The 27,772-nt window shown below is 37.1% G+C and overlaps 1 protein-coding gene across 1 annotated transcript; it reads left to right on the forward strand.

The window, feature by feature from the left end:
* The first annotated feature begins 172 nt into the window (after window positions 1–172).
* On the forward strand, window positions 173–26,479 carry LOC111180245 (uncharacterized). Its single transcript, XM_022584456.2, is given in 4 exon segments — window positions 173–374; window positions 7,521–7,657; window positions 21,200–21,364; window positions 23,913–26,479. Coding segments are annotated over 3 exon segments (1,644 nt in total). The 5' UTR covers window positions 173–374; window positions 7,521–7,579; the 3' UTR covers window positions 25,314–26,479.
* The last annotated feature ends 1,293 nt before the right edge of the window (window positions 26,480–27,772 follow it).

Raw genomic sequence — 27,772 nt, forward strand, 5'->3', positions numbered from 1 at the left:
GAACCTGCTGTATATAAAAAATATATATATATTATTATTTTTTAAATTGCCCATAATAAGTTTTTATTCTTTTTAGTTAGAAGCAATCCAGAGCTGCATCAGGTAAAAAAGTTGCTAGTAATACAGAAAACAAAGAAGAAAATGTGCCGATGGAACAGAAACTGCATTTCAGATATTTTTAGGAGGATATCAGAGGAATGGTGCTGACCACTGGAATTTTGGGTATCTTTTGGGTCAGCTGGTGTCCTATGGAGCAGAGTGGCTGAGGATATGTTCTCACAGTCTTCCAGGCTTCCTGAGCACATCAGCCTTTGCAAGCAGATCACAGCTGAAGGCCTGTCCTGAATCTGTCATCCAGCAAATTGTTAAAAGAGGTAATTACAACAAAAAAATTTCATTCAAGTTGTTTACTGGAATAAAGACAAGTTAGGAGATAGAGAGGAAGGCAAAACATTGGGGCAGGAGATAGTGTATGTTAGTGAATCCAGATGCAAAGGATGCATTGAAATTCAGCTCTGCTTTCAGGACCCACTGGCCCTTGGTGACACAGCCCATTCATTCATTCTAAATTATAGTCTCCCATTATGCGTGCTATGTTCAAATGTCCCTATGTTCTGGAAATGACTTTGGATGAAGTAGTCTTTTGTATAAATTGCATTTAGAACATGCTGGTAATAAATTACAGTCTATCAGACAACCAAATTACTTATTAAGAATGTCCTATAGATTTTAAGATTTTAAAAAGTCAGCATTAATTGTTCCTTGTGAATATGGAAACTCTATAATTTTAACTTTGCCCTAAACAGAATAAGAATATAGTTATTAATTGGAATCTTTTGATGTAAAACTTAGAAAATCTAATTCAGAAAATAAAATATTCTTAAAAGTCTGGATAAGTTTTATCTTCTTTCATTTTGATTAACTTTGTTTAGCGGATGGAAATGATAGAGGAGAAATACTGGGTTGGCCAAAAAGTGCCTTTGGTTTTTAAGTAAAAATAAAAGACACATTTTTCATTTGAACCAAGAACTTTATTGGACAGTGTATTCTCCCTTTTGTTCCACTACCTTCTGCCATTTTTCAGGCAACTTCATAATTCCATCTTCCCAAAACTTTTTATCTTTTTGAGCAAAGAACTGTTCTAGGTGCCTTATATGGTCTTCCAGGGAATGGAAATTTTTTCCATTTAGAGAATTTTATAAAGACCGAAATAAATGGAAATCTGAAGGTGCAATGTCTGATGAATACAGCGGATGAATCAGAACTTCCCAGCCAAGCTGTAACAGTTTTTGCCTGGTTATCAAAGAAACACGTGGTCTTGCACTATCCTGATGGAAGATTATGCGTTTTCTGTTGACTAATTCTGGACACTTTTTGTCGAGTGCCACTTTCAGTTGGTCTATTTGGGAGCAGTACTTGTTGGAATTAATTGTTTGGTTTTCCGGAAGGAGCTCATAATAGAGGACTCCCTTCCAATCCCACCTTATACACAACATCACCTTCTTTGGATGAAGACCAGTCTTTGGTGTGGTTAGTGGTGGTTCATTTCACTTGCCCCATGATTTCTTCCATTCCACATTATTGTACAGTACAGTAATTTTATTTATTTGAGTCCTCTCCCTCTTTTTCTTGATGACTCTTCCTAATGGTTTATCAATTTTTTTTATCTTATCAAAGAACTGGCTTTTAGTTTTATTGATCTTTGCTATTGTTTTCTTTGTTTCTTTTCATTTTTTTCTGCTGTGATCTTTATGATTTCTTTCCTTCTGCTAACCTTGGGTTTTGTTTGTCCTTCTTTCTCTAGTTCCTTTAGGTGTAAGGTTAGGTTGCTTATTTGAGATTTTTCTTGTTTCTTGAGGTAGGCTTGTATAGCTATAAACTTCCCTCTTAGAACTGCTTTGGCTTGCATCCCATAGGTTTTGGATCATCGTGCTTTCATTGTCATTTGTCTTCAGGTATTTTTTGATTTCCTCTTTGATTTCTTCAGTGATCTCTTAGTTATTTAGTAATGTATTGTTTAGCCTCCATGTGTTTGTTTTTTGTACATTCTTTCCCCTGTAGTTCATTTCTAATCTCTTAGCGTGTGGTCAGAAAGATGCTTGATATGATTCCAATTTTTTAAAATTTCCTGAGGCTTGATTTGTGACCCAAGATGTGATCTATCCTGGAGAATGTTCCATGCGCACTTGAGAAGAAAGTGTAATCTGGTGTTTTTGTGTGGAATGTCCTATAAATATCAATCAAATCTATCCGGTCTATTGTGTCACTTAAGGCTTGTGTTTCCTTATTTATTTTCATTTTGGATGATCTGTCCATTGGTGTAAGTGAGGTGTTAAATCCCCCACTATTATTGTGTTACTGTCGATTTCTTCTTTTATAGCTGTTGGCAGTTGCCTTATGTATTGAGGTGCTTCTATGTTGGGTGCATATATATTTATAATTGTTATATCTTCTTCTTGGATTGATCCCTTGATCATTATGTAGTGTCCTTCCTTGTCTCTTGTAACATTCTTTATTTTAAAGTCTATTTTATCTGATATGAGTATTGCTACTCCAGGTTTCTTTTGATTTCCATTTGCAGGGAATATCTTTTTTCCATCCCCACACTTTCGGTCTGTATGTGTCCCTAGGTCTGAATTGGGTCTCTTGTAGACAGCATATATATGGGTCTTGTTTTTGCATCCATTCAGCAAGCCTGTGTCTTTTGGTTGGAGCATTTAATCCCTTTACGTTTAAGGTGATTATCGATATGTATGTTCCTATGACCATTTTCATAATGGTTTTGGGTTTGTTTTTGTAGGTCCTTTTCTTCTCTTGTATTTCCCACTTAGAGTAGTTCCTTTCGCATTTGTTGTAGAGCTGGTTTGGTGGTGCTGAATTCTCTTAGCTTTTGCTTGTCTGTAAAGCTTTTGATTTCTCCATTGAATCTGAATGAGATCTTTGCTTGGTAGAGTAATCTTGGTTGTAGGTTCTTCCCTTTCATCACTTTAAGTGTATCATGCCACTCCCTTCTGGCTTGTAGTGTTTTGCTGAGAAATCAGCTGTTAACCTTATCAGAGTTTCCTTGTGTATTATTTGTCATTTTCCCCTTTCTGCTTTCAATAATTTTTCTTTGTCTTTAATTTTTTCCAATTTGATTACTATGTGTCTTGGTGTGTTTCTTCTTTGGTTTATGTTGTATGGGACTCTCTGTGCTTCCTGGACGTGGGTGGCCATTTCCTTTCCCATGTTAGGGAAGTTTTCGATTATAATCTCCTCACATATTTTCTCGGGTCCTTTCTCTCTCTCTTCTCCTTCTTGGACCCCTATAATGTGAATGTTGTTGCTTTTAATGTTATCCCAGAGGTCTCTTAGGCTGTCTTCATTTCTTTTCTTTTTCTTTTTTTCTTTATTCTGTTCCACAGTAGTGAATTCCACCATTCTGTCTTCCAGGTCACTTATCCATTCTCCTACCTTAGTTATTCTGCTATTGATTCCTTCTAGTGTAGTTTTCATTTCAGTTATTGTACTGTTCATCTCTGTTTGTTTGTTCTTTAATTCTTCTAGATCTTTGTTAAATATTTGTTTCATCTTCTCTATCTTTGCCTCCATTGTTTTTCCAAGGTCCTGGGTCATCTTCACTATCATTATTCTGAATTCTTTTTCTGGAAGGTTTCCTATCTCCACTTCATTTAGTTGTTTTTCTGGGGTTTTATCTTGTTCCTTCAATTTGTACATAGCCCTCTGCCTTTTCGTCTTGTCTATCTTTCTGTGAATGTGGTTTTTGTTCCACAGGATGCAGGATTGTAGTTCTCCTTGCTTCTGCTGTCTGCCCTCTGGTGGATGAGGCTATCCAAGAGGCTTGTGTAAGTTTCCTGATAGGAGGGCCAGGTGGTGGGTAGAGCTGACTGTTGCTCTGGTGGGCAGAGCTCAGTAAAACTTTAATCCACTTGACTGCTGATGGGTGGGGCTGGGTTCCCTCCCTGTTGGTTGTTTGGCCTGAGTCAACCCAACACTGGATACTACCTGGGCTCTTTGTTGGGGCTAATGGTGGACTCTGGCAGGGCTCACGCCAAGGAGTGCTTCCCAGAACTTCTGCTGCCAGTGTCTGGGAAGCCACAGCCACCTCCCGCCTCTGCAGGAGACCCTCCAACACTAGCATGTAGGTCTGGTTCAGTCTCCCCTGGGGTCACTGCTCCTTCCCCTGGGTCCCGATGTACACACTACCTTGTGTGTGCCCTGCAAGAGTGGAGTCTCTGTTTCCACCAGTCCTGTCAAAGTTCTGCAATCAAATCCCTCTAGCCTTCAAAGTCTGATTCTCTAGGAATTCCTCCTCCTGTTGCCGGACCCCCAGGTTGGGAAGCCTGACATGGGGCTCAGAGCCTTCACTGCAGTGTGTGGACTTCTGTGGTATAAGTGTCCTCCAGTCTGTGAGTCACCCACCCAGCAGTTATGGGATTTGATTCTACTATGCTTGTGCCCCTCCTGCTGTCTCACTGTGGCTTCTCCTTTGTCTTTTGATTTTGGGTATCTTTTTTGGTGAGTTACAGTGTCTTCCTGTCAATGATTATCCAGCAACTAGTCGTGATTCTGGTGTTCTCACCAGAGGGAGTGAGAGCACGTCCTTCTAGTCCGCCATCTTGGTTCAGAGCCATCCAAAAAAATCGGTGTTTCGATTAATATCAGATCACGGTGAAATTTCAGTCATGGAAGTATTTGAAGTGGGTGACTTGATCAATAAATTAATTTTGTTGTAATCTTTAAGACTACAGTGTGGTTCATTTTATAACAGATGGCAGTTTAACGGGCTCTGCATTCTTTGGCCAAAAAAAAAATTGGTAAAAAAAAAAATCTTCTACCAGTTGTTAAAAGACCATCAACCACCCTCAATTAATATACTTCCACATTTTTTTGACTCAACATTATGCAGATATCAAAGAGCTTTTCTAGGAGATATTCAGCATACCAATGAGAGTTGCCTGTATTTCTTTGCCTGTTGTAGTCATCCAGGTGTGCCCCTCTCCTGCTGTTGGTTTGTGATATGAAAAAAGCACAAAAAGTATTCTTTGGGAAAATAAAGTTCTAAATTTATGCTGAAGATTTAAGTGCATAGTGATTTACTTTGGCTCTTGAAACAGTTCATCAACTAATGACAATGAGGGTGGGACTTTGATGTTATTTTGTCAGTGACTTAATGATATACACTCTGGAATTTTACCTTCTCAGTGGTTCTGGAACTCCAGGGCAGTATATAAATATGTGTGTGTTAGTACTGCAACACCATACTAGATTTTTTTAAAGCTCAAGTAAACTATGTATTCTAATCGAATATTTGTTCACTAGAGATATTGAATCAATTTTTAAATGCATTGACTTATCCAGTGGTCATGGTTAGTACTAGTGAATCTCCTAACTCACATGGGTTCTTTATTGCTAAGTGACCACATGTCCTGGTTTACATGGGATAGTGTTGTCTCTGTAAAATTAAATTATTAATACTGCTTCCTTTTGCTCTCAGAAGTATTTTGGTTTGGAGTGATAAACTACATGATCACTCTACTTATATTGTCACAGAAGCCATAGTTTCATTGCCTTAGTTTCATTATGGAGGGGTAAAGCGTTGTCTTTTACTCTTTCCTAGAATAAATCCCTTCCCTAATTTTTTCACACCTTTTTTATTCTCTAGATCTAAAGGCCATTTTACTTTGCTTCCATGGATTCCAATGGAAACTTTTAGCTAAAGAATGCATCTATAAGAGAACTTTAGAAATGATCAAAAAATATTTTAAGACATAATTCAGTATACGTTTTACTCCACTCCAAGAGAGCAGGAATCTTGACTCTTTTATTCACCATTGAGCACTCAGCCTCTTGCACAATGCTTGGGTATAACAGAGACTCAGTAGTGCTTATTGAAGGAATAAGCAATTAAAAATTTACCCATTTTTTTAATTTGAGAAAATTGTAGTTTCTTTACACACACAATTTTATTCCCTAAAGATATGAAGACACTCCATGTGCATGCTTGGGATCATTGGTTAGCAAACTATTTCTCAAACTTGTTTGAATAAAGATTACTTGACATTTGGCCAAAAAGTCAGGCTCCCAGACTTTGCCCCTGAAAGTTCAGTAAGTCTCAGATGGCTTCAGGCATATCTAGGATCTTTTCCAAATCCAAGTCTTTGATATCTTTGTTTCACTTTGTTTTCAAAAGACATTTGCTTGACTTCCTACTAGGCTGTCCATCTTTCTACAAAGTCACTATTAATAAGCTAATTATAGAGACGGTATTAGACTGAAAGGAAACTGGGTTCTACCACCCAGCTGATTTTATCACTTCCCCTCTTTGGACACAAATTCCCTCAATCTTAAAATGACAAGGCTGAGTTAACTCCAAGATTTCCCAGCCCTCTTGCAGCTCTATTATCAGGTAATTCTTATCTTTGAAACCTGGTAGATATCTGGCAAGTTAAAAAGTGCTACATGAGACATTTTCAACAAAAAGTGTAAGTATTTTGTCTTTGTTGCTTCATTTGTAAGAAATTAACTATGGACTAATTACAAATTGAAGAGATATTTAAAAACTTTTAGGTTATTTAAGCACCATTCTTCATAAATAATTTTCTATACCAGTTTTATTTGGGATTCCTTGGGTATGTGTGTTGGGAGCTGATTGATAACTTTTTATTTGAGGTTAAAAATGATTCCTTAAAAAAAATGATTTCTTAACTCTTGTCAATTGTCTTTTAGATCCCTCCAAAGATGTATCTACAGATAAGAAAAAAGTCCTTTGCTTTTGAGTATAATTTTCAGAAGTTAGAAAAGCCCCACCTGCCCAAGTGTCTTGTTACTAAACTGTAAGCAAAATCAGAAGTAATCTTCTGGGTAACTATGCCAAATAGATCTCACAAAAAACGAAGAGAAGGGGATCTTGGTGAATATATTCACAGCGATTTGTTTATCAGATTAACCGTCTGTATCAGTCTGGGGCTTGGAGACATGTAAGCCAAGTTGTATTATTTTTTTCCAGAAGTATAAATCAAGTTAGATTAACATTTTCTAGAAGCAGAGAAAAAGAATAGATTGGAAAAGTTTTAAAGGTGAGGAGGAACCCAAGAAGGTCAAGACTTGATGAGCAGAGGGTCATGTGTGCCTAAAGGTTGTTGCCAGTAAGAGCGGAAAGATGTTCCTGTCTATTTGGAAAAGAAGCAACAGCAACATTCACGTATTTCAGAATTCTATCTTGAGCTGTTCCTGAAGTCAGAAGGAAGAGTTCTGTGAAATGATGTGATAGGAGAGAGAAGGAAGAATTGTATAATTGCAGTTTCATTCTACCAGGAAGCTGCCTGGTGGCATAGTATTGAGGGTGTCATCACAGAGGTGGGATTGGTTTTCTTATATCCTCATGTAATTTCTTAACACCCACTTCTTCCTCTAAGGTGGATCCCACATAAAGAATAATTATTATTTAGTCTAATCCACACTAGCAGTGATGTCTCATAGTGGATATTAATCAACTCAATTATCTCTCATGTTTGCAGGTATAAAGAGCAATGAACAGGCTGAAAAACATTTCTGGAGTTAAGCTTGTGCTTCAAGAATGGACAGAAAATGTGGGAAATACGTAGTGATGGAACAGTCTGGAAAACAGCCGATGAGTATTGGTGGCACCACCGTGGTATGTTCTGATAGTTCAGAGTCTTGTTTTCAATAATAATACAACTCTGATTTTTATTTTATTACAACATGGTTCTTCCCAAAAAGCAATTTGTGTGTATGTCTGTGTGGTACGCGGGCCTCTCACTGCTGTGGCCTCTCCCATTGCGGAGCACAGGCGCCGGACGCGCAGGCTCAGTGGCCATGGCTCACGGGCCCAGCTGCTCCGTGGCATGTGGGATCCTCCCAGACCGGGGCACGAACCTGCGTCCCCTGCATCGGCAGGCGGACTCTCAACCACTGTGCCACCAGGGAGGCCCCCAAAAAGCAATTTTTAATCAGAATTCTACATGAAAGACAATTTTTAGCTATTCTATGACTACTTGTTAATTAGAAAACTTGTATTTTTTTCTGTATATCAATATATGCATTATTAAGAAATTTATTTTAATACTCAGTAATCTAAGATATTAGCAATTTGGGGGGTAACAATTTAATAAGCTGTTCAAATAATTCTCTACAGTTATCATAACTAGAGTATAAGATGACAAATCTGTGGTTGATTGCATTAACAATTTATGTTTTTAAAATGTGATATATAGATTTTTGTGTTAATTGCCTGGATTTTAGTGTAATGTGTAGATTTGTCAGAACTCAAAGATTTCATACATTTTTGAAAGTCAGAACATAATCTTGTAAGTGAATTCTAGACCTAGGAAGCAAATTATCTGGCAAGTCCTTTAGATTAGCCTCTACTTAACTACATACGAGTTTCTTTTTTAGTAAAGAATTGTATTCAAGGGAATATTAGAGTTCAATTATATACAATATTATTTGACTATTGCTTATGTTTTTAGAAGAAATAATTTAGTACTGTGTGTTTTGGGATTGCCTTTTATGTAACTTTGTCTCTGACTAGAGCCCTTGATACTGGAAACATGTGGAAATGTGTTGAATGAAATCAGTATAAGTTTGAATGGACAATTACATTCTGTGAGGAAAAATATTTTTGTCCCCTGCACTAACAAGGAAGGTACAAGGCAGAGAAATTGTTCTCTTGATTCTAGATCAGCACTCCTTTCCCCTAAAGATCTTCTTTATGGTTCTTCTAGCCTTGCAGCTATGTCATTAGGTCTTCACAGTGTCAAAATACTCAGATAAAAAGGTCCCTTTACTAAGGAATTATTCATCTTGAAGATTTCCCTAGATAATAATGAGAGTTTTCAAATAAAGGGCATGTATCTTCATCACTGACTATCTCACTTTATATCTGAATATTTGGATATAATCGTAGAGAAATTTTTTTTTAATTGATGCCCATTTTCACCAGTGGATTATAGTAGCAGTTGAAGTCTACATAAAAAAGAGAAATTTAGGAGTTTGTTTTTCCCTCTTAGGAAACATGAAATGGTAATCTCTTAAGTTATGAGCATAGAATTTAAAATTTTATTCTATGAACATAGCTAATGCATATTGGGTGTATGTAATGGAGATTATTGGCTTCTACCAAGAGCTAATTAACTATAATTCATAGCCCCCCAACTTCTCAAAATTTTAACTTTAGAGACTACTCTGCTCTCAGTGCAATCACTTACCATCTTTCTTCCCTTAAATATTTTTAATTCTGGTGAGTTGGTCTTGCCAGTGAATTTTTATTTAATTACAGAAATTCAGAAAAATATTCAAGTTCATCAGCCATAAACAAACTGGATAGCTGAAGAGTAACGATAGTAATAATACAAAGAAACACAAAGCTTTTATAAAATATAAATCTGTGTGATTTTCTCAAAGCTACCTATTTAAAAACAGATGGAAATTCTTAAAGTGCTTGTGTGTATTATATCTTCTTTTATTTGGTATCACTGCATAGCTATTCTCTTTACTTCTTTGGCGTGATATTACACCTTTAGAAAAACAGAACTTGACTAATTTCTTTTTGCCTGAGTGTATTCCTTCTTGACTATATTTAATCATAATTATACTCCCTTTTATTCTTAGTTATAGTTGCTCAGTGGCCACTGTCTGCACACATATGTAGCTTGATTGTTTTAACAGAAATTCGAGATTGAGCCAGCAATGTCAATAGCATTTTTAATAACCATTTAGGATTGGTTATTTAATCAATGTAATTGAGAGAGTACATTTAAATAATGCTCTTGCTGTCCTATGAGTAAAAATTAGATAATTCTGTAATGTTTTTGAGCTATAACAAATTTATACATAACAATTTACACTCCCGTAAGAATATAACACAGATTGCTCTCTATCTTTTTCTTAAAACTGTATCTGGAGTTATTTCTCTGTCTCTCCTTTTTTTTTTTTAGTTGAAGAAATAATCTTCTATTGTTAGAAAATAACATTTATTCAAATAAATAGAGCTAATATATTTTAACATAGTAAGTTTATAAAATGTTATAGATGGTGCTGTTGAGGAAATGTCTTAGACTGACTTCAAGAAAAACCTAACCACCAAAACCTTTCTTATTTGAACCCATCCTTTTAATTCATTTACTTTAAAAAATTCAACATGTATTTAAAAGACTTCAAGAATAATGTAATAGGCATGTATGTACCAAACACCAAGTTTAAGAAATAAACCATTACAGATATAGTTGAAGTCTTTGTTTTTTTAGTTTTTTATTGGATATATTTGACACATAACATTGTAAATTTAAGGTGTACAATGTGCTACTTTGATGTTATTATATATTGTAATATGATTAGCTGTAGCAATATTTATCACATTACATAACTATAGTACAAGAATGTTGTCTATATTCATTATTCTATGTATTAGATCACTACTTGTTGCAAGTTTGTGAAATCTTTTGTTTATATCTTCCCAACACCCTTCCCTTCCTCCTTTGTGCTGCCCACTCCATAAAGACTATGGTGAATATGTTTGTACGCAAACATTTTCCAGCTTCTAATCCTTATCATATTTATCTGCACACATTTTATCAAATTCAAACAAGCCTGTTGTGCTTCACCAATGGAGCATAAGATCTGTAAGAGCAGAAAAATCAAATAGAAACTAGAAAATGCGTGTTGAGAGATTACTAAATGACTTGTCTTCCGTAGGTCTTTCATGGACTGCCTAGTTCTGTTGAAAAATGAGGATGGCATTAATAATGTTAAGGCTACAAGACGCATTCTGGTATGAGGAATTTCAGTTAGTAGGTTGTGGACAGATGGCTACTGGTCTTATTAGACTTAGAAATCCTGGGCAGTAGAACCTGAAAAATGTAACTTTGTTATTGTTTTGAAAACCTTTATTTTTAAAAATAGCTGTAGTCTTATAGAAAACTGCAAACATAGTACAGAGAATTCCCATATACCTAGAACCTAATTTCCTCTATTTTTTCTTCCAGCTTTATTGGGATATAATTGACATATAGCACTGTATAAATTTAAGTTGTATGGCATAAATTTTGTATGTAGTTGTATGGCATGATTTTACTTATATACATTATTAAATGATTATCACAATAAGTTTAGTGAACATTCATAATCTCATATAGATACAAAATTAAATAGAATTTTTTGTGATAAGATCTCAGGATTTACTTTCTTAACTTTCATATATAACATACAGCAGTGTTAATTATATGTATCATGTTGCACATTACACCCCTAGTACTCCTTTATCTTATAACTGGAAGTTTCTTCCTTTTGGTTGCCTTCATCCAATTACCCCTTGCCTCCATGGACCCCACCTCTGATAACCACAAATCTGATCTCTTTTTCTATGAGTTTGTTTGTTTTTGAAATTTAATTGACCTACAGCACTATATTATTTTCTGTTATACAACATAGTGATTTGATGTTGCTCTACGTTTCAAAATGATCACCACGGTAACTGTAGTTATGATGTTACCATACAAAGATATTATATAGTTAATGACTGCACATTTCATTCCTGTGACTCATTTATTTTGCAACTGGAATTTTGTACCTCGTAATCTCCTTCATCTATTTACCTCAACAGTTTCCCATATTATTAACATCTTACATTAATATGGTACCTTTGTTACAATTAATGAACCAAGGTTGATATATTATTGTTTTAAAAAGTCCATACTTTATTCAGACTTTTTAGTTTTTACTTACTGCCCCTTTTCTGTTCCGGGATCCCATCACAGCTACCAAATTAGGTTTAGCCATCATGACTCCTTAGGCTTCTATTGGCTGTGACAGTTTCTCAGACTTTCCTTGGTTTTGATGACCTTGATAGTTTTGACAAATACTAGTCAGATATTTGGTAGAATTTCCCTCAATAGGGATTTGTCTGATTTTTTTTTATCATTAGCCTGGGGCTCTGTATTTTTTTGTTTTGTTTTGTTTGTTTGTTTTCCTTTTAGGGAAGACCATGGAAGCAAAGTGCCATTCTCATCACATCAGATCAACAGTACCTATTATTATTTATTTATTTATTTTTTGTGGTACGTGGGCCTCTCACTGCTGTGGCCTCTCCCGTTGCGGAGCACAGGCTCCCGACGCGCAGGCTCAGTGGCCATGGCTCACGGGCCCAGCCGCTCCACGGCATGTGGGATCTTCCCGGACCGGGGCACGAACCCGCGTCCCCTGCATCGGCAGGCGGACTCTCAACCACTGCGCCACCAGGGAAGCCCAACAGTACCTATTATTAACATGATTTATTATTGTTGATGTTGACTTTGATCACCTGGATGAGGTAATACTTAACAAGGTTCTTAAAGTTGTTCTCCACTCGTCCCTTTCCAAACTATATTCTTTGGAAGTTGCTGTGCTTAGCCCACTCTTAAAGAGTGGGGAGTTATGTTCCGTGAGAGTGTAGTATCTATGTCAATCATTTGGGATTCTTCTGCATAGGAGATTTACCTCTTCTTCCTCATTCACTTATTTGTTCAATCATTTATATCAGTATTGACTCCCAGATGTTTGTTTTATACTTCGGGTTATAATCCAATACTACTTTAAGTTTTTTGCTCCAATTGTTATAGATTTGGCTATTGAGAGCTCTTTCAGCTGGTTCCTGTGTCACTTTGACATACTGACATACCTCTATCATTGTTATTATTATTATTTTTTTTTTGGTGAAGCATGGAGGATTTCCTTAATCTCTGGTGCTACAAGATGCTCCAGGCTCATCTTGTATATTTCCACACCCAGCCCTATAATCAGCAATTTCGCCAAGGATCCTTGGTTCCTTTCGCTAGAGAATGGTATCAGAAACCAATGTCTGGGTACTTGTTCCTGCTAGTGTGTTGTTGCTTCTAGGTCCTCTCAGCTGACAAAGCAAGGAAATATGTGTGTATGTTAACCAGTGTGTACACATGTGTCTATAAATATTTCTGTATGCAATCATCTGCATTTATATTAAGCTAAACGTGAATTCATACTGAATTCCAACTTTTTAAATTTTTTTATATTTATCTGTATTCAGTGATCTCATTAATTCACTTATTCTAACATTCTGTCTATAGATTCTTTTGGATTGTTTTTGAATATTAATTTATTTTTCTATACAGCAGGTTCTTATTAGTTATCCATTTAATACGTATTAGTGTATACATGTCAATTCCAATCTCCCAATTCATCACACTGCCCCCACCACGCCGCCGCTTTCCCCCCTTGGTGTCCATACGTTTGTTCTCTACATCTGTGTCTCAATTTCTGCCCTGAAAACCGGTTCATCTGTACCATTTTTCTAGGTTCCACATATATGATTTAATATACAATATTTGTTTTTCTCTTTCTGACTTACTTCACTCTGTATGACAGTCTCTAGATCCATCCACGTCGCTACAAATGACCCAATTTCGTTCCTTTTTATGGCTGAATAATATTCCACTGTATATATGTACCACATCTTCTTTATCCATTCGTCTGTCAATGGGCATTTAGGTTGCTTCCATGACCTGGCTATTGTAAATAGTGCTGCAATGAACATTGGGATGCATGTGTCTTACTGAATTATGGTTTTCTCTGGGTATATGCCCAGTAGTGGGATTGGTGGGTCATATGGTAAATCTATTTTTAGTTTTTTAAGGAACTTCCGTACTGTTCTCCATAGTGGCTGTATCAATTTACATTCCCACCAACAGTGCAAGAGGGTTCCCTTTTCTCCACACCCTCTCCAGCATTCGTTGTTTGTAGATTTTCTGATGATGCCCATTCTAACTGGTGTGAGGTGATACCTCACGGTAGTTTTGATTTGCATTTCTCTAATAATTAGTGATGTTGAGCAGCTTTTCATGTGCTTCCTGGCCATCTGTATGTCTTCTTTGGAGAAATGTCTATTTAAGTCTTCTGCCCATTTTGGATTGGGTTGTTTGTTTCTTTAATATTGACCTGCATGAGCTCTTTATATATTTTGGAGATTAATCCTTTCTCCATTGATTCGTTTGCAAATATTTTCTCCCATTTTGAGGGTTTTCTTTTCGTCTTGTTTATGGTTTCCTTTGCTGTGCAAAAGCTTCGAAGTTTCATTAGGTCCCATTTGTTTATTTTTGTTTTTATTTCCATTACTCTAGGAGATGGGGCAAAAAAGATCTTGCTGTGATTTATGTCAAAGAGTGTTCTTCCTATGTTTTCCTCCAAGAGTTTTATAGTGTCCAGTCTTACAGTTAGGTCTCTAATCCAGTTTGAGTTTATTTTTGTGTATGGTGTTAGGTAGTGTTCTAATTTTATTCTTTTACATGTAGCTGTCCAGTTTTCCCAGCACCACTTATTGCAGAGACTGTCTTTTCTCCATTATATGTCCTTGCCTCGTTTGTCATAGATTAGTTGACCATAGGTGCGTGCATTTATCTCTGGCTTTCTATCTTTTTCCATTGATCTATGTTTCTGTTTTTGTGCCAGTACCATATTGTCTTGATTACTGTAGCTTTGTAGTATAGTCTGAAATGAGGGAGTCTGATTCCTCCAGGTCCATTTTTTTCCCTCAAGACTGCTTTAGCTATTCGGGGTCTTTTGTATCTCCATACAAATTGAAAATTTTTTGTTCTAGTTCTGTATAAACTGCCATTGGTAATTTGATGGGGATTGCGTTGAATCTGTAGATTGCTTTGGGTAGTATAGTCATTTTCACAACGTTGATTCTTCCAATCCAAGAACATGATATATCTCTACATCTGTTGGTATCATCTTTAATTTCTTTCATCAGTGTCTTACAGTTTTCTGCATACAGACCTTTTGTCTCCTGAGGTAGGTTTATTCCTAGGTATCTTATTCTTTTTGTTGCAATGGTAAATGGGAGTATTTCCTTAATTTCTCTTTCATATTTTTCATCATTAGTTTATAGGAATGCAACAGATTTCTCTGCATTAATTTTGTATCCTGCAACTCTACCAAATTCATTGATTAGCTCTAATAGTTTTCTGGTGGCATCTTTAGGATTCTCTATGTATAGTATCATGTCATCTGCAAACAGTGACAGTTTTACTTCTTCTTTTCCAATTTCTATTCCTTTTATTTCTTTTTCTCTGATTGCCATGGCTAGAACTTCCAAAACTATGTTGAATAATAGTGGTGAGAGTGGACTTCTTTGTCTTGTTCCTGATCTTAGAGGAAATGCTTTCACTTTTTCACCATTGAGAATGATGTTTGCTGTGAGTTTGTCATATATGGCCTTTATTATGTTGAGGTAGGTTCCCTCTGTGCCCACTTTCTGGAGACTTTTTGTCATAAATGGGTGTTTAACTTTGTCAAAAGCTTTTTCTGCATCTATTGGGATGATCATATGGTTTTTCTTCTTCAATGTGTTAATATGGTGTTATCACATTGATTGATTTGTGTATATTGAAGAATCCTTGCATCCCTGGGATAAATCTCACTTGATCATTGTGTATGATCCTTTTAATGTGTTGTTGGATTCTGTTTGCTAGTACTTTGTTGAGGACTTTTGCATCTATATTCATCAGTGATACTGGTCTGTAATTTTCTTTTTTTGTAGTATCTTTGTCTGGTTTTGTTATCAGGGTGATGGTGGCCTCATAGAATGAGTTTGAGAGTATTCCCCCCTCTGCAATTTTTTGGAAGAGTTTGAGAAGGATGGGTGTTAGCTCTTCTCTAAGTGTTTGATAGAATTCACCTGTGAAGCCATCTGTTCCTGGTCTTTTGTTTGTTGGAAGATTTTAATCACAGTTTCAATTTCATTACTTGTGATTGGTCTGTTCATATTTTCTATTTCTTCCTGGTTCAGTCTTGGTAGGTTATACCTTTGTAAGAATTTGTCTATTTTTTCCAGGTTGTCCATTTTATTGGCATAGAGTTTCTTGTAGTAGTCTCTTAGGATGCTTTGTATTTCTGCGGTGTCTGTTGTAACATCTCCTTTTTCATTTCTAATTTTATTTATTTGAGTCCTCTCCCTCTTTTTCTTGATGAGTCTGGCTAATGGTTTCTCAATTTTGTTTATCTTCTCAAAGAACCATCTTTTAGTTTTATTGATCTTTGCTATTGTTTTCTTTGTTTCTATTTCATTTATTTCTGCTCTGATCTTTATGATTTCTTTCCTTCTGCTAACTCTGGGTTTTGCTTATTCTTCGTTCTCTAGTTCCTTTATGTGTAAGGTTAGATTGTTTATTTGAGATTTTTCTTGTTTCTTGTGATAGGCTTGTATTGCTATAAACTTCCCTCTTAGAACTGCTTTGGCTGCATCCCATAGGTTTTGGATCATTGTGTTTTCATTGTCATTTGTTACTAGGTATTTTTTGATTTTCTCTTTGATTTTTTCAGTGATCTCTTGGTTATTTAGTAATGTATTGTTTAGCCTCCATGTGTTTGTGTTTTTTACATTTTTTTTTTCCTGTAATTGATTTCTAATCTCATAGCGTTGTGGTCAGAAAAGATGCTTGATATGATTTCAATTTTCTTAAGTTTCCTGAGTCTTGATTTGTGACCCAAGCTATGATCTATGCTGGAGAATATTCCGTGTGCACTTGAGAAGAAAGTGTAATCTGCTGTTTTTGGATGGAATGTCCTATGAATATCAATTAAATCTATCTGGTGTATTGTGTCATTTGAAGCTTGTGTTTCCTTATTAATTTTCAGTTTGTATGATCTGTCCATTGGTGTAAGTGAGGTGTTAAAGTCCCCCACTATTATTGTGTTACTGTCACTTTCCTCTTTTATAGCTGTTAGCAGTTGCCTTATGTATTGAGGTGCTCCTATATTGGGTGCATATATATTTATAATTATATCTTCTTCTTGGATTGATCCCTTGATCATTATGTAGTGTCCTTCCTTGTTTCTAGTAACATTCTTTACTTTAAAGTCTAGTTTATCTGATATGAATATTGCTACTCCAGGTTTCTTTTGATTTCCAATTGCAGGGAATATCTTTTTCCATCCCCTCACTTTTGGTCTGTATGTGTCCCTAGGTCTGAATTGGGTCTCTTGTAGACAGCATATATATGGGTCTTGTTTTTGTATCCATTCAGCAAGCCTGTGTCTTTTGTTTGGAGCATGTAATCCATTCACGTTTAAGGTGATTATCGATATGTATGTTCCTATGACCATTTTCTTAATTGTTTTGGGTTTGTTTTTGTAGGTCCTTTTCTTCTCTTGTGTTTCCCACTTAGAGAAGTTCCTTTAGCATTTGTTGTAGAGCTGGTTTGGTGGTGCTGAATTCTCTTAGCTTTTGCTTATCTGCAAAGCTTTTGATTTCTCCACTGAATCTGAATGAGTTCCTTGCTGGATAGAGTAATCTTGGTTGTGGGTTCTTCCCTTTCATCATTTTAATTACATCTTGCCACTCCCTTCTGGTTTGGAGAGTTTCTGGTGAGAAATCAGCTGTTAACCTTCTGGGAGTTCCCTTGTAATTTGTCATTCTTTCCTTGCTGCTTTCAATAATTTTTCTTTGTCTTTAATTTTCGCCAATTTGATTAGTATGTGTCTCGGTGTGTTTCTCCTTGGTTTTATCCTGTGTGGGACTCTCTGCACTTCCTGGACTTGGGTGGCTATTTCCTTTCCCATGTTAGGGAAGTTTTCGACTATAATCTCTTCAAATATTTTCTCGGGTCCTTTCTCTCTTCTCCTTCTGGGACCCCTGTAGTGTGAACGTTGTTGCATTTAATGTTGTCCCAGAGGTCTCTTAGGCTGTCTTCATTTCTTTTCTCTTTTTTTTTCTTTATTATGTTCCACAGCAGTGAATTCCACCATTCTGTCTTCCAGGTCACTTATCCGTTCTTCTGCCTTAGTTATTCTGCTATTGATTCCTTCTAGTGTATTTTTCATTTCAGTTATTGTATTGTTCAACTCTGTTTGTTTGTTGTTTAATTCTTCTAGATCTTTGTTAAACATTTCTTGCATCTTCTCTATCCTTGTCTCCATTCTTTTCCCGAGGTCCTGGATCATCTCCACTGTCATTATTCTGAATTCTTTTTCTGGAAGGTTGCCTATCTCCACATCATTTAGTTGTTTTTGGGGGGTTTTATCTTGTTCCTTCATCTGGTACATAACCCTCTGCCTTTTCATCTTGTCTATTTTTCTGTGAATGTGTTCTTTGTTCCACAGGCTGCAGGATTGTAGTTCTTCTTGCTTCTGTTGTCTGCCCTCTGGGGGATGAGTTTATCTAAGAGGCTTGTGCAAGTTTTGTGATGGGAGGCACTGGTGGTGGGTAGAGCTGACTGTTGCTCTGGTGGGCAGAGTTCAGTAAAACTTTAATCCACTTGACTGCTGTTGGCTGGGGCTGTGTCCCCTCCCTGTTGGTGGTTTGGCCTGAGACAACCCAACATGAGAGCCTACCTGGGCTCTTTGGTGGAGCTAATGGCGGAGTCTGGGAGGGCTTATGGCAAGGAATATTTCCCAGAACTTCTGCTGCCAGTGTTCTTGTCCTCACGGTGAGACAGAGCCACCACTGCCTCTGCAGAACATCGTCCAACACTAGCAGGTAGGTCTGGTTCAGTCTCCCCTGGGGTCACTGTTCCTTCCCCTGGGTCCCGATGCACACACTACTTTGTGTGTGCCCTCCAGGAGTGGAGTCTCTGTTTCCCCCTGTCCTGTCGAAGTCCTGCAATCAAATTCCGCTAGCCTTCAAAGTCTGATTCTCTAGGAATTCCTACTCCCGTTACCAGACCCCCATGTTTGGAAGCCTGACATGGGGCTCAAAACTTCAATCCAGTGGGTGGACTTCTGTGGTATAAGTGTTCTCTAGTTTGTGAGTCACCCACCCAGCAGTATGGGATTTGATTTTATTATGATTGCACCCCTCCTACCATCTCACTGCGGCTTCTCCTTTGTCTTTGGATGTGGGGTATCTTTTTTGGTGAGTTCCAGTGTCTTCCTGTTGATGATTGTTCAGCAGTTAGTTGTGATTCTGGTGTTCTCTCAAGAGGGAGTGAGAGCACGTCCTTCTCCTCTGCCATCTTGGACCCTCTTTTGGATTTTCTATAAACCCAATCATGTCTTTGTTTTTTCATATTTTATAACTTTGTTTTTGTTTTTCTAACAATGCACTGGCTACAACCTCCAATGTAATGTTGAATGGAAGTGGTGAAAGTGAACATTTTGTGTTGTTCCCAAATTCAGGGGGAAACATGAAATATTTTACCATTAATTATGATGTTAGTTTAGGTTTTATGGAGCTATCCTTTATCAGATTATGGAAAATCTCTTCTATTACTAATTTGCTCAGAAATTTTGTCACAGATGGTTGTTGAATTTTGCCAGAAGTCTTTCTGCATTTTTTTGATATATTCACATGTGTTTTTCTCCTTTATTTCTGTTAATGTGGTGAATTATATTAGCTGTTTTGAATGTTAAACTAACTTTCATTCTAAGTTAGTTTAGGTAGCTGGGTAGACCTCACTTGGTTATGAGTTTTTACCATTTTGATATATTTTTGGATTTAATTTACTATTATTTTGTTTATAATGTTTGTATGTATATTCTTCAGAGATTGACCTTCAGAGATTTCAAGGTCAGCTCTTTAACATCCTATGCCAGGCAGCCTCAAAGTATGGCAAATGTCCTTAGGGGGAAACCAGTCTTGTGTTTAAGTCCCTTTCTGATAGCAGGATTTTATCTCCTAATCACTATGATACTGCTGAAGACTTTACTCTGCCTTTCCATCCTGATTTCCAGCCTCCTGAGCTATTCCAGAACATTACAAAGGCCTTGTGTTTGGGGACCCCCTATTTTCCAGTCTGTTATGCCAGACTCACATGAACAGCAAAAGTTTTGCTGACTCTTTTGTTAGTCAGAACCTCAACTCATACTCAGAATCAACAAATGCTCCCAGAAAATAAAATGGCCTATGATTATTAGATCACCTTGGAAAAGCTCTTTCTTCTTTTAAATTTTAAGTAATCTGATTTTCACTTCTTCGAAAGCCCTTCAATTTTATTTATTGATTGATTGATTGATTGCAGTGGGAGAAGTGTCCTATTGCAATTTACTATACCTAGACTCTCACTTCACCTCTTTAGATTTGATTTTCTCATTATGAATAAGACCACAAAGTGTTGTTCTTTATAAGCCTTGAAGTCTCTAGAATTTTCATTTTGGGACTTTTAAATTCTATTTTATTAAAAAAATTTTTTTCTGGAAAGTAATTTATTATTCCATACTAGCTGAAGCACACAAATTTATGGCCATGTAGAATTACACAGAAGTATGTAATTTTTTTTATTGAATAAAAGATTCTTTAAATTCTATAGTTCTTTACAATTTTCAGAAGTTTCATACATATGATTTTATATATTCTCATAATAACCCTTTCCCCACCCATCCTCCTCCCCCTTTCCTCTCCCCACTGGTAACCAATAGTTTGTTCTCTGTATTTGTGAGTCTGCTTCTTTTCTGTTTTATTCACTAGTTTGTTGTATTTTTTATTTTACAGTATTTGTCTTTCTCTGTCTGACTTATTTCACTTAGCATAATGCACTCCAACTCCATCCATGTTGCTGCAAATGGCAAGAATTCATTCTTTTTTATGGCTGAGTAGGATTCCACTGTAGATATATATCACATCTTCTTTATCCATTCATCTGTTGATGAACACTTAGGTTGCTTCCATACTTTGGCAATTGTAAATAATGCTGCTATGAACATTGGGGTGCACGTATCTCTTTGAATTAGTGTTTTTGTTTTTTTCAGTTATATTCCCAGGAGTAGAATTGCTGGGTCATATGATAATTCTATTTTTAGTTTTTTGAGAATCCTCCATACTATTTTCCACAGTGGCTGCACCAATTTACGTTCCCACCAACAGAGTAGGAGTGTTCCCTTTTCTCCACATCCTATTATGGGACTTTTTAAAATATCTCTCTACATCAGCTTGCCACATAATGATATTTAACAAATCCTTTAAATATGATGAAGGTAAAAGATAATGCCTGAATTTTAATGTGAATAATTATATAAAATAATTAAATGTAATTTATGATGACCTAATTCGATTTTCTTATTTTGAGAAGAAATATAATAAATGTATTTATTTATTCCTCAGGTTTCAAATGATCTTATTTGATCAAATAAGCCATAATATGACATAATCTAATTTATATTTGTCCGAATTGTATTACTTTAGGCACAAAATACAATAGCATCTTATTTTTCTCCCATTCTTTTCTGTACACAGCCATTCCCGAACCTTGGAAATGATGAAGCTCAGAGTTCAGCCTGTAAGTTTGCAACATCAATTGATGTAACTGGTGATGCTGGTCCCAATTTAAATGACATCTGCATCAACAGAGGGACCCTTGGACTTCCAAATTTTCCAAACAGAGAATCCCAGCATTTTCAGGTAATGTCTGGGGTGACACTGTTTCTCTGGGTTATGATGTAATCCACATGGAAGTGTTTTTGATCTAATATTAGAGAAAAAACATTCAATCAATTAACATTGTTCTTTTGAAAATCTACAGCATCCTTTGAACATGTCAAATCACTGAGAGGGAATGCAGAAGAGGTAGATTTATGGGACTCTTAATTTAAGGAGCTAATGATCTTGATGGAAAGAAAAAACACCTATAAAGTTTAGGGAAAATATATAAGCATCAAAAAAAACCCCAAAGTTTTGGGTTCCTTTTTTTGGAGGACCGAGTAGCTGATGACAGCAAATGCATTGACAGTGAATGACGTTGTAACCCTTGCTCAGTGGAAGGTGAAGTCATGTGTTAAAGCCCTGGGGCCCTAGTCTGTGGGTGATCTGGCTCACTCTCCTTCACTTCCTGCTTCTGAGCATAACTGTGGGCCTTCTGTTAGCCTCCTGTTTCTGACCTCGTGTGTTTTCAACCTTGACTTAGACAATATTTAGCCTTGCCTTGGTTTGGTGCCCAGAAGCAGATTTCCGGTGTTCTTTACACTGTTTCTCATCATTCTGTTTTCTTCACCTTGAGACCTGATCTCCGAGTCTTTCCTCCATTCCTCCCCCTACTCCAGGTGAAAACTTGATTTTGACTGATTGCTACTGATGCCTGGCAGTTTGGTTCGATTCTTCTGGCCCTGGACTACACCCCTCCTCTGATTAATCCTGCTACAGAGACAGTTTGGAAAGACTTTGATAAGAGAAGAGAGGATAAACTCTTAATGACAAGAAACACTGTGGAAGAAGGCTTTTGATAGAATTATTTAGAGAATATATCTCTGATGACCTCAAACAAACCAGACCAATCAGAGAGCTGAAAGTTATTTTAGATGCCTTTACTTAGCCACAGATGGAAAACATCGTGGTCTAGGAAGTTTAGATTGTTTGTAAGAATTCACACATCTAGATAGTAGCAGTAATAGCACTTGAGCACAGGTCTCAGGTTAGGTTAAGATGAGTTTTTATTAATCTTGCTCCTCTTTTTAAAAATTCAAACAAAAAATGAGGGTAATTTTCCTCTGAGGTGTGAGTATGGTCCTTCCTCTCCTCCCCCTTTGATTTCCTTTCTAAGGCCTAGATGACATGGGGCAGGAGGTGCCATTAGTCATTGGGCTCTCTTAGTTGGTGCCACAAATTCCCTTAGCCTTGGTACCCAATGCCCTTGAACTGCTTCTGATTGCCTAGTGGGTGTCACTCTCAACACCCAAATTGTGGTTTATTGTCTGAGACAGTGTCCACTATTTTGGAAAATTGAAGAGTTACCCTACATGCTCCAATGACATATGTGCTCTTTGTTTCCTTTAGTGATTGTTTTCAGTCATAAGAAAATGGATAAGAATGAGCTAATTAGTGAAATCAGATGTTTTTTGAGTACTTAGAAAGTGCTAGGACAACATTATTCATACTGTTTTCTTATTTACTGTTTAGCCTTATTAAATAGGTGATATTATCCATGCAAGGGAATTGAGGCTTTGCAAGACATGGCAAATTTCCACATACCACCATCTACCTAGTAAAAGGTGGACTTAAAATTTAAACCTAAATCTGTTAGATTCAAATGGCTATGCCCTTAATTACTATAAAGCCCCGCCTTCTGCAAAAATCTAATTTGAAGGATGTTTCTTATTCTAATTTTCTCAATAACATTTGGAGGTAGATATTATTATCCCCACTTTTGATACAAGGCAAGTTGAGAATTAGGCAAGTTAAGAAACTTGCTCAGAATATTAATGGGATGGAATTCAAATTCAAGACTCTCTTGTCTCAAGGCTTACATGTTTTATACTATGCAATGTTTCCTCTACAATAACAGATTAGAGAGATATTACAAAGTAATATTACTGACACTAATCCCTATTCTAATCTTGTAGATTTTTATGGATGAAAAAATAAGATCAAAGAGGTTAACATCTTACACAGTGAAAATAGCTGGTGGCGCACAAGATGGATTTCAACCAATGTCTTCAACTCTGATTTGCATGCTGCCATGCTAACCTGTATGAACAGCTAGCTAGAATATTTGATAGGCCGTTAATTAATGCATTTAAAATGGAAGGCTGTAAAGCAGACACAAATCTGGTAGTTGATAGGCCAATGAAGGGAGAAGATTTTATCAGGTGATATTTTGGGTCCCTCAAATCATGGGATGCAGCAGTCAGACACACACATGTAGATACTTCATTTGATGGTGGGAGGAATAAACAGTTTCTAAGATGACATTTAATATTTCTTTTAGCTTTAAATACACATGAAAAGAAAGCAGACAGATCAGTGGCTATTCCTTTATTCCTATTACAAAGACCAAGCCTTTCCCAAATGAAACATTAAACTTGATCCAATATTTATTACTACAGGCTATTAAGGTATTTTTTATGTTTATACATTCTTCCACTGAAGTAATCTATATATAAAAAGATTATAAATGACATATTTTTCTTGCAACATTTGGTTTCAACTTCAGTAATTATATTTAAATCCTTTTCAGGTGACACGAAGTTTGTTTAGTGGCTGGTCTCTGTGGAAAATATTCCTGGCTTGTCTCTTAGCTTCTGTGATAACAGTGGCAATTGGAGTACTCATAGTGTCTCTGGTGTATAATGGGAAAAATAATAATGCCCCCATTTTTATACAACTTACTCAAAACCAGGGGACAATCTCATTGACTGAAACAAGCTCATCTGATAGTTCCAAAACTACAGTTGCCACTAGCACTACAGATTCTACCACAACATCCAGTACCATGACTACCATCACTGAGCACACTTCAACGGAACTTACAAGCATACCAACCACTGATTCCACAGAAACCACAATTGCAACAGACGCCACTTCAACTGAAAAAACGATCACAGATATAACTGAGGGCACGACCAAAACAGCCACCACTGCTTCCACCACTTCTACTGAGACTATGACTACCACAGTTGCCACCACCACACCTCATCCAACTACCACGACAGTGGCCGGCACTACCACTGAGGGTACAACCACAACAGACACAACTGCTTCTTCCACTTCTACTTAGACTACAACTACCACGGTGGCTACCACCACACCTCAACCAACTACCACGACAACGGCCGGCACTACCACTGAGGGTACAAGCACAACAGACACAACTGCTTCTCCCCCTTCTACTGAGGCTACAACTACCACGGTGGCCACCACCACACCTCAACCAACTACCACGACAACGGCCGGCACTACCACTGAGGGTACAAGCACAACAGACACAACTGCTTCTCCCCCTTCTACTGAGGCTACAACTACCACGGTGGCCACCACCACACCTCAACCAACTACCACGACAACGGCCGGCACTACCACTGAGGGTACAACCACAACAGACACAACTGATTCTCCCCCTTCTACTGAGGCTACAACTACCACAGTGGCCACCACCACACCTCAACCAACTACCACGACAACGGCCGGCACTACCACTGAGGGTACAAGCACAACAGACACAACTGATTCTCCCCCTTCTACTGTGACTACAACTACCACAGCTGCCACCACCACACCTCAACCAACTACCACGACAACGGCCGGCACTACCACTGAGGGTACAACCACAACAGACACAACTGATTCTCCCCCTTCTACTGAGGCTACAACTACCACAGTGGCCACCACCACAACTCAACCAACTACCACGACAACGGCCGGCACTACCACTGAGGGTACAACCACAACAGACACAACTGATTCCACCACTTCTACTGAGAGTATGACTACCACAGCTGCCACCACTTCAGCTGAACCAACTAGCACAACTACTATTACTACCATGGGTGATTCCAGTGTCAGTAACTGCCAGCATAAAGCTACAGTGACCAAAATAACCACTTCTAAAGCAAGACTACTTAATGACCAATTCAGCTAACACTAAAATAAGCACTTCTAAAACAAGACTACTTAATGACAATTCAGCTAACACTAAAATGATAGTGAATTCATCCGCACAACAACATTTAGATGTAACAGTACCATATATTAGACCTGACCATTTAATGTGGATAGTCTCTACTTTGTGAGGTTTTTCATAATACAATTTTCATGCAAAGTAAATCCAATCCATTTATTTATGCTGGAAAGCTGTTACAATTAAATAGAAAGTTACCAAATGTGATTACAGTCTTTTATTATTATAAAGTTGTAGTCTTTAATACACTAATTCCATATGTAATAAGGAAAATACATTCTATATGGTAAGGGTGTTTTAAATAGATTTACATATTACCACATCTTCTTTTTAGATTGTGCCCACATTATTTTCATTTCATTTTCTCTTTAAATCATTTTGATATATAAGTAAAATTTTAAATGTGTTATCACTATTTTCAATTAATAATTTTGTTTTCTACTACTTTTTGCAGTAATCTTATAAAGGCATTCAATTAAATACTTTCGATAAATATTTACTTATGCCTGCTATCCGCTGAAATACCAGAGAAAATTCAGAAAAAGAAAATAGCAATGCTGCGAGTAATAAACTTACAAATTTGGATTCTGTTACTTAGAATTCTTGGTAATTCACAGGTTTAAATCAATGTTGATGGTACACGCACTCTACTGCAGTCCTACTGAATCAGAATCCTCAAGGGTGATCCAGAAATCTATATTTTTCAAAAAGTGTGCAAACAGGACTGATAACTGCTACTTGAAGCAGTGAATTCAGAAGGCATTGTAACCTGTATCTTTGATGTTAGTGAGATTGATATAAATCAGTAAATATTCTTTAAAGCACTAACAAAAGTCAATTCCATTTGTTGGTGTTAATTTTACCTATAAACAAAGGATGCTGAATAGCATATAGACACGTGAGCACATGGTAGGGACTGGGTATGGAAACGCTTTCCTTACCCAAAAGGAAAAATGTGTTTTCCAGTAATTTAAAACAAATATTTTAGTGGTCACTATGCTAATAAGAAGTAATTTTTAACTGTCCTTCCAAGTCAGCCTTACAGAGTTACTTTCCCCCTGTATTGCCAACCTACTTACTCTAACTATATGCAATTAATGTAATAAAACTTTATTAGAACACTTTAATTCTGTTTCCTTCATTATTTTTGTTTTTGTTTTTGTTTTTGTTTTGCGTTACGCAGGCCTCTCACTGTTGTGGCCTCTCCCGTTGCGGAGCACAGGCTCCGGACGTGCAGGCTCAGCAGCCATGGCTCACGGGCCCAGCCGCTCCGCGGCACGTGGGATCTTCCTGGACAGGGGCATGAACCCGTGTCCCCTGCATCGGCAGGCGGACTCTCAACCACTGCGCTACCAGGGAAGCCCCATTATTTTTTTAATTAGTGATACTGTATATTATTTATTAAATGTATCACTGACTGAACTTTTCTTTTGTTAAAGAAGACGTAACTTTTACCATTTTCCAGCTCTACATCTCTTCATTTCATCAGGATGAGACATGTTCTGCAGTAGGTCCATTGTGTAAATAAATACAAGTTTGCTCTGTAAAGGATGGAAGATTTTTCCCAGTTTAACACATTGTGGGTGCGCAATGGATTTTTGTTTAATAAATGTTCATCACAGCAACAGTTTATTAGGTAAGCTTCCTGAAGGCAGGAACCTGGCCCCTATGTTTAACCAGTGTGTGTACCTGGCAACTAACAGGTAATAAATATTTTGCTCAATAAATTAAAATAGCAAAAAGTATAAGAATTTATTATTAAATGAAGAAGATTTTAGAATTGGAATTATACTGTTAAATCATCTTTTTTTTTTTTTTTTTTTTTTTTTTTTTGCGGTACGTGGGCCTCTCTCTGTTGTGGCCTCTCCCATTGCGGAGCACAGGCTCCAGACACGCAGGCTCATCGGCCATGGCTCACGGGCCCAGCCACTGCACGGCACGTGGGATCTTCCCGGACCGGGGCACGAACCCACGTCCCCTGCATCGGCAGGCAGACTCTCAACCACTGCGCCACCAGGGGAGCCCCTAAATCATCTTTTAATATACTTTTAATGTTAAGCTATTCTAATTAGTATCAGTTTTCTAAAATGTTTTTTAGTTGAAATACACATATGTGCAGAAAATGCACATATCATAAGGTACAGCTCAATGAGTTTTCACCGAGTGAACACACCCATACCCCAATCAAGAAACAGAACCTTACCAGCTCTTCAGAAACCTGCCATGTGCCCACACCCAAACACCACCTCCTTTGTCCTTCCCCCAAAGTAAACACTGTTCTGATTTCTAACACCGCGGACCACTCTGTCTGATTGCGAACATAGCAGGAATGGAATTGGTATAGTATGTACTCTTTTGTGTCTGACTTCTTTGGCTCAGCTTTTTACTTGCGAGATTCATACATGTTTTATAATGATTTG

The sequence above is a fragment of the Delphinapterus leucas genome, chromosome 14 (genome assembly GCF_059928025.1).
Source record: "Delphinapterus leucas isolate spDelLeu-1000000601 "Yukka" chromosome 14, BTC_Dleu_Yukka2, whole genome shotgun sequence".
Classification (NCBI taxonomy): domain Eukaryota; kingdom Metazoa; phylum Chordata; class Mammalia; order Artiodactyla; family Monodontidae; genus Delphinapterus; species Delphinapterus leucas.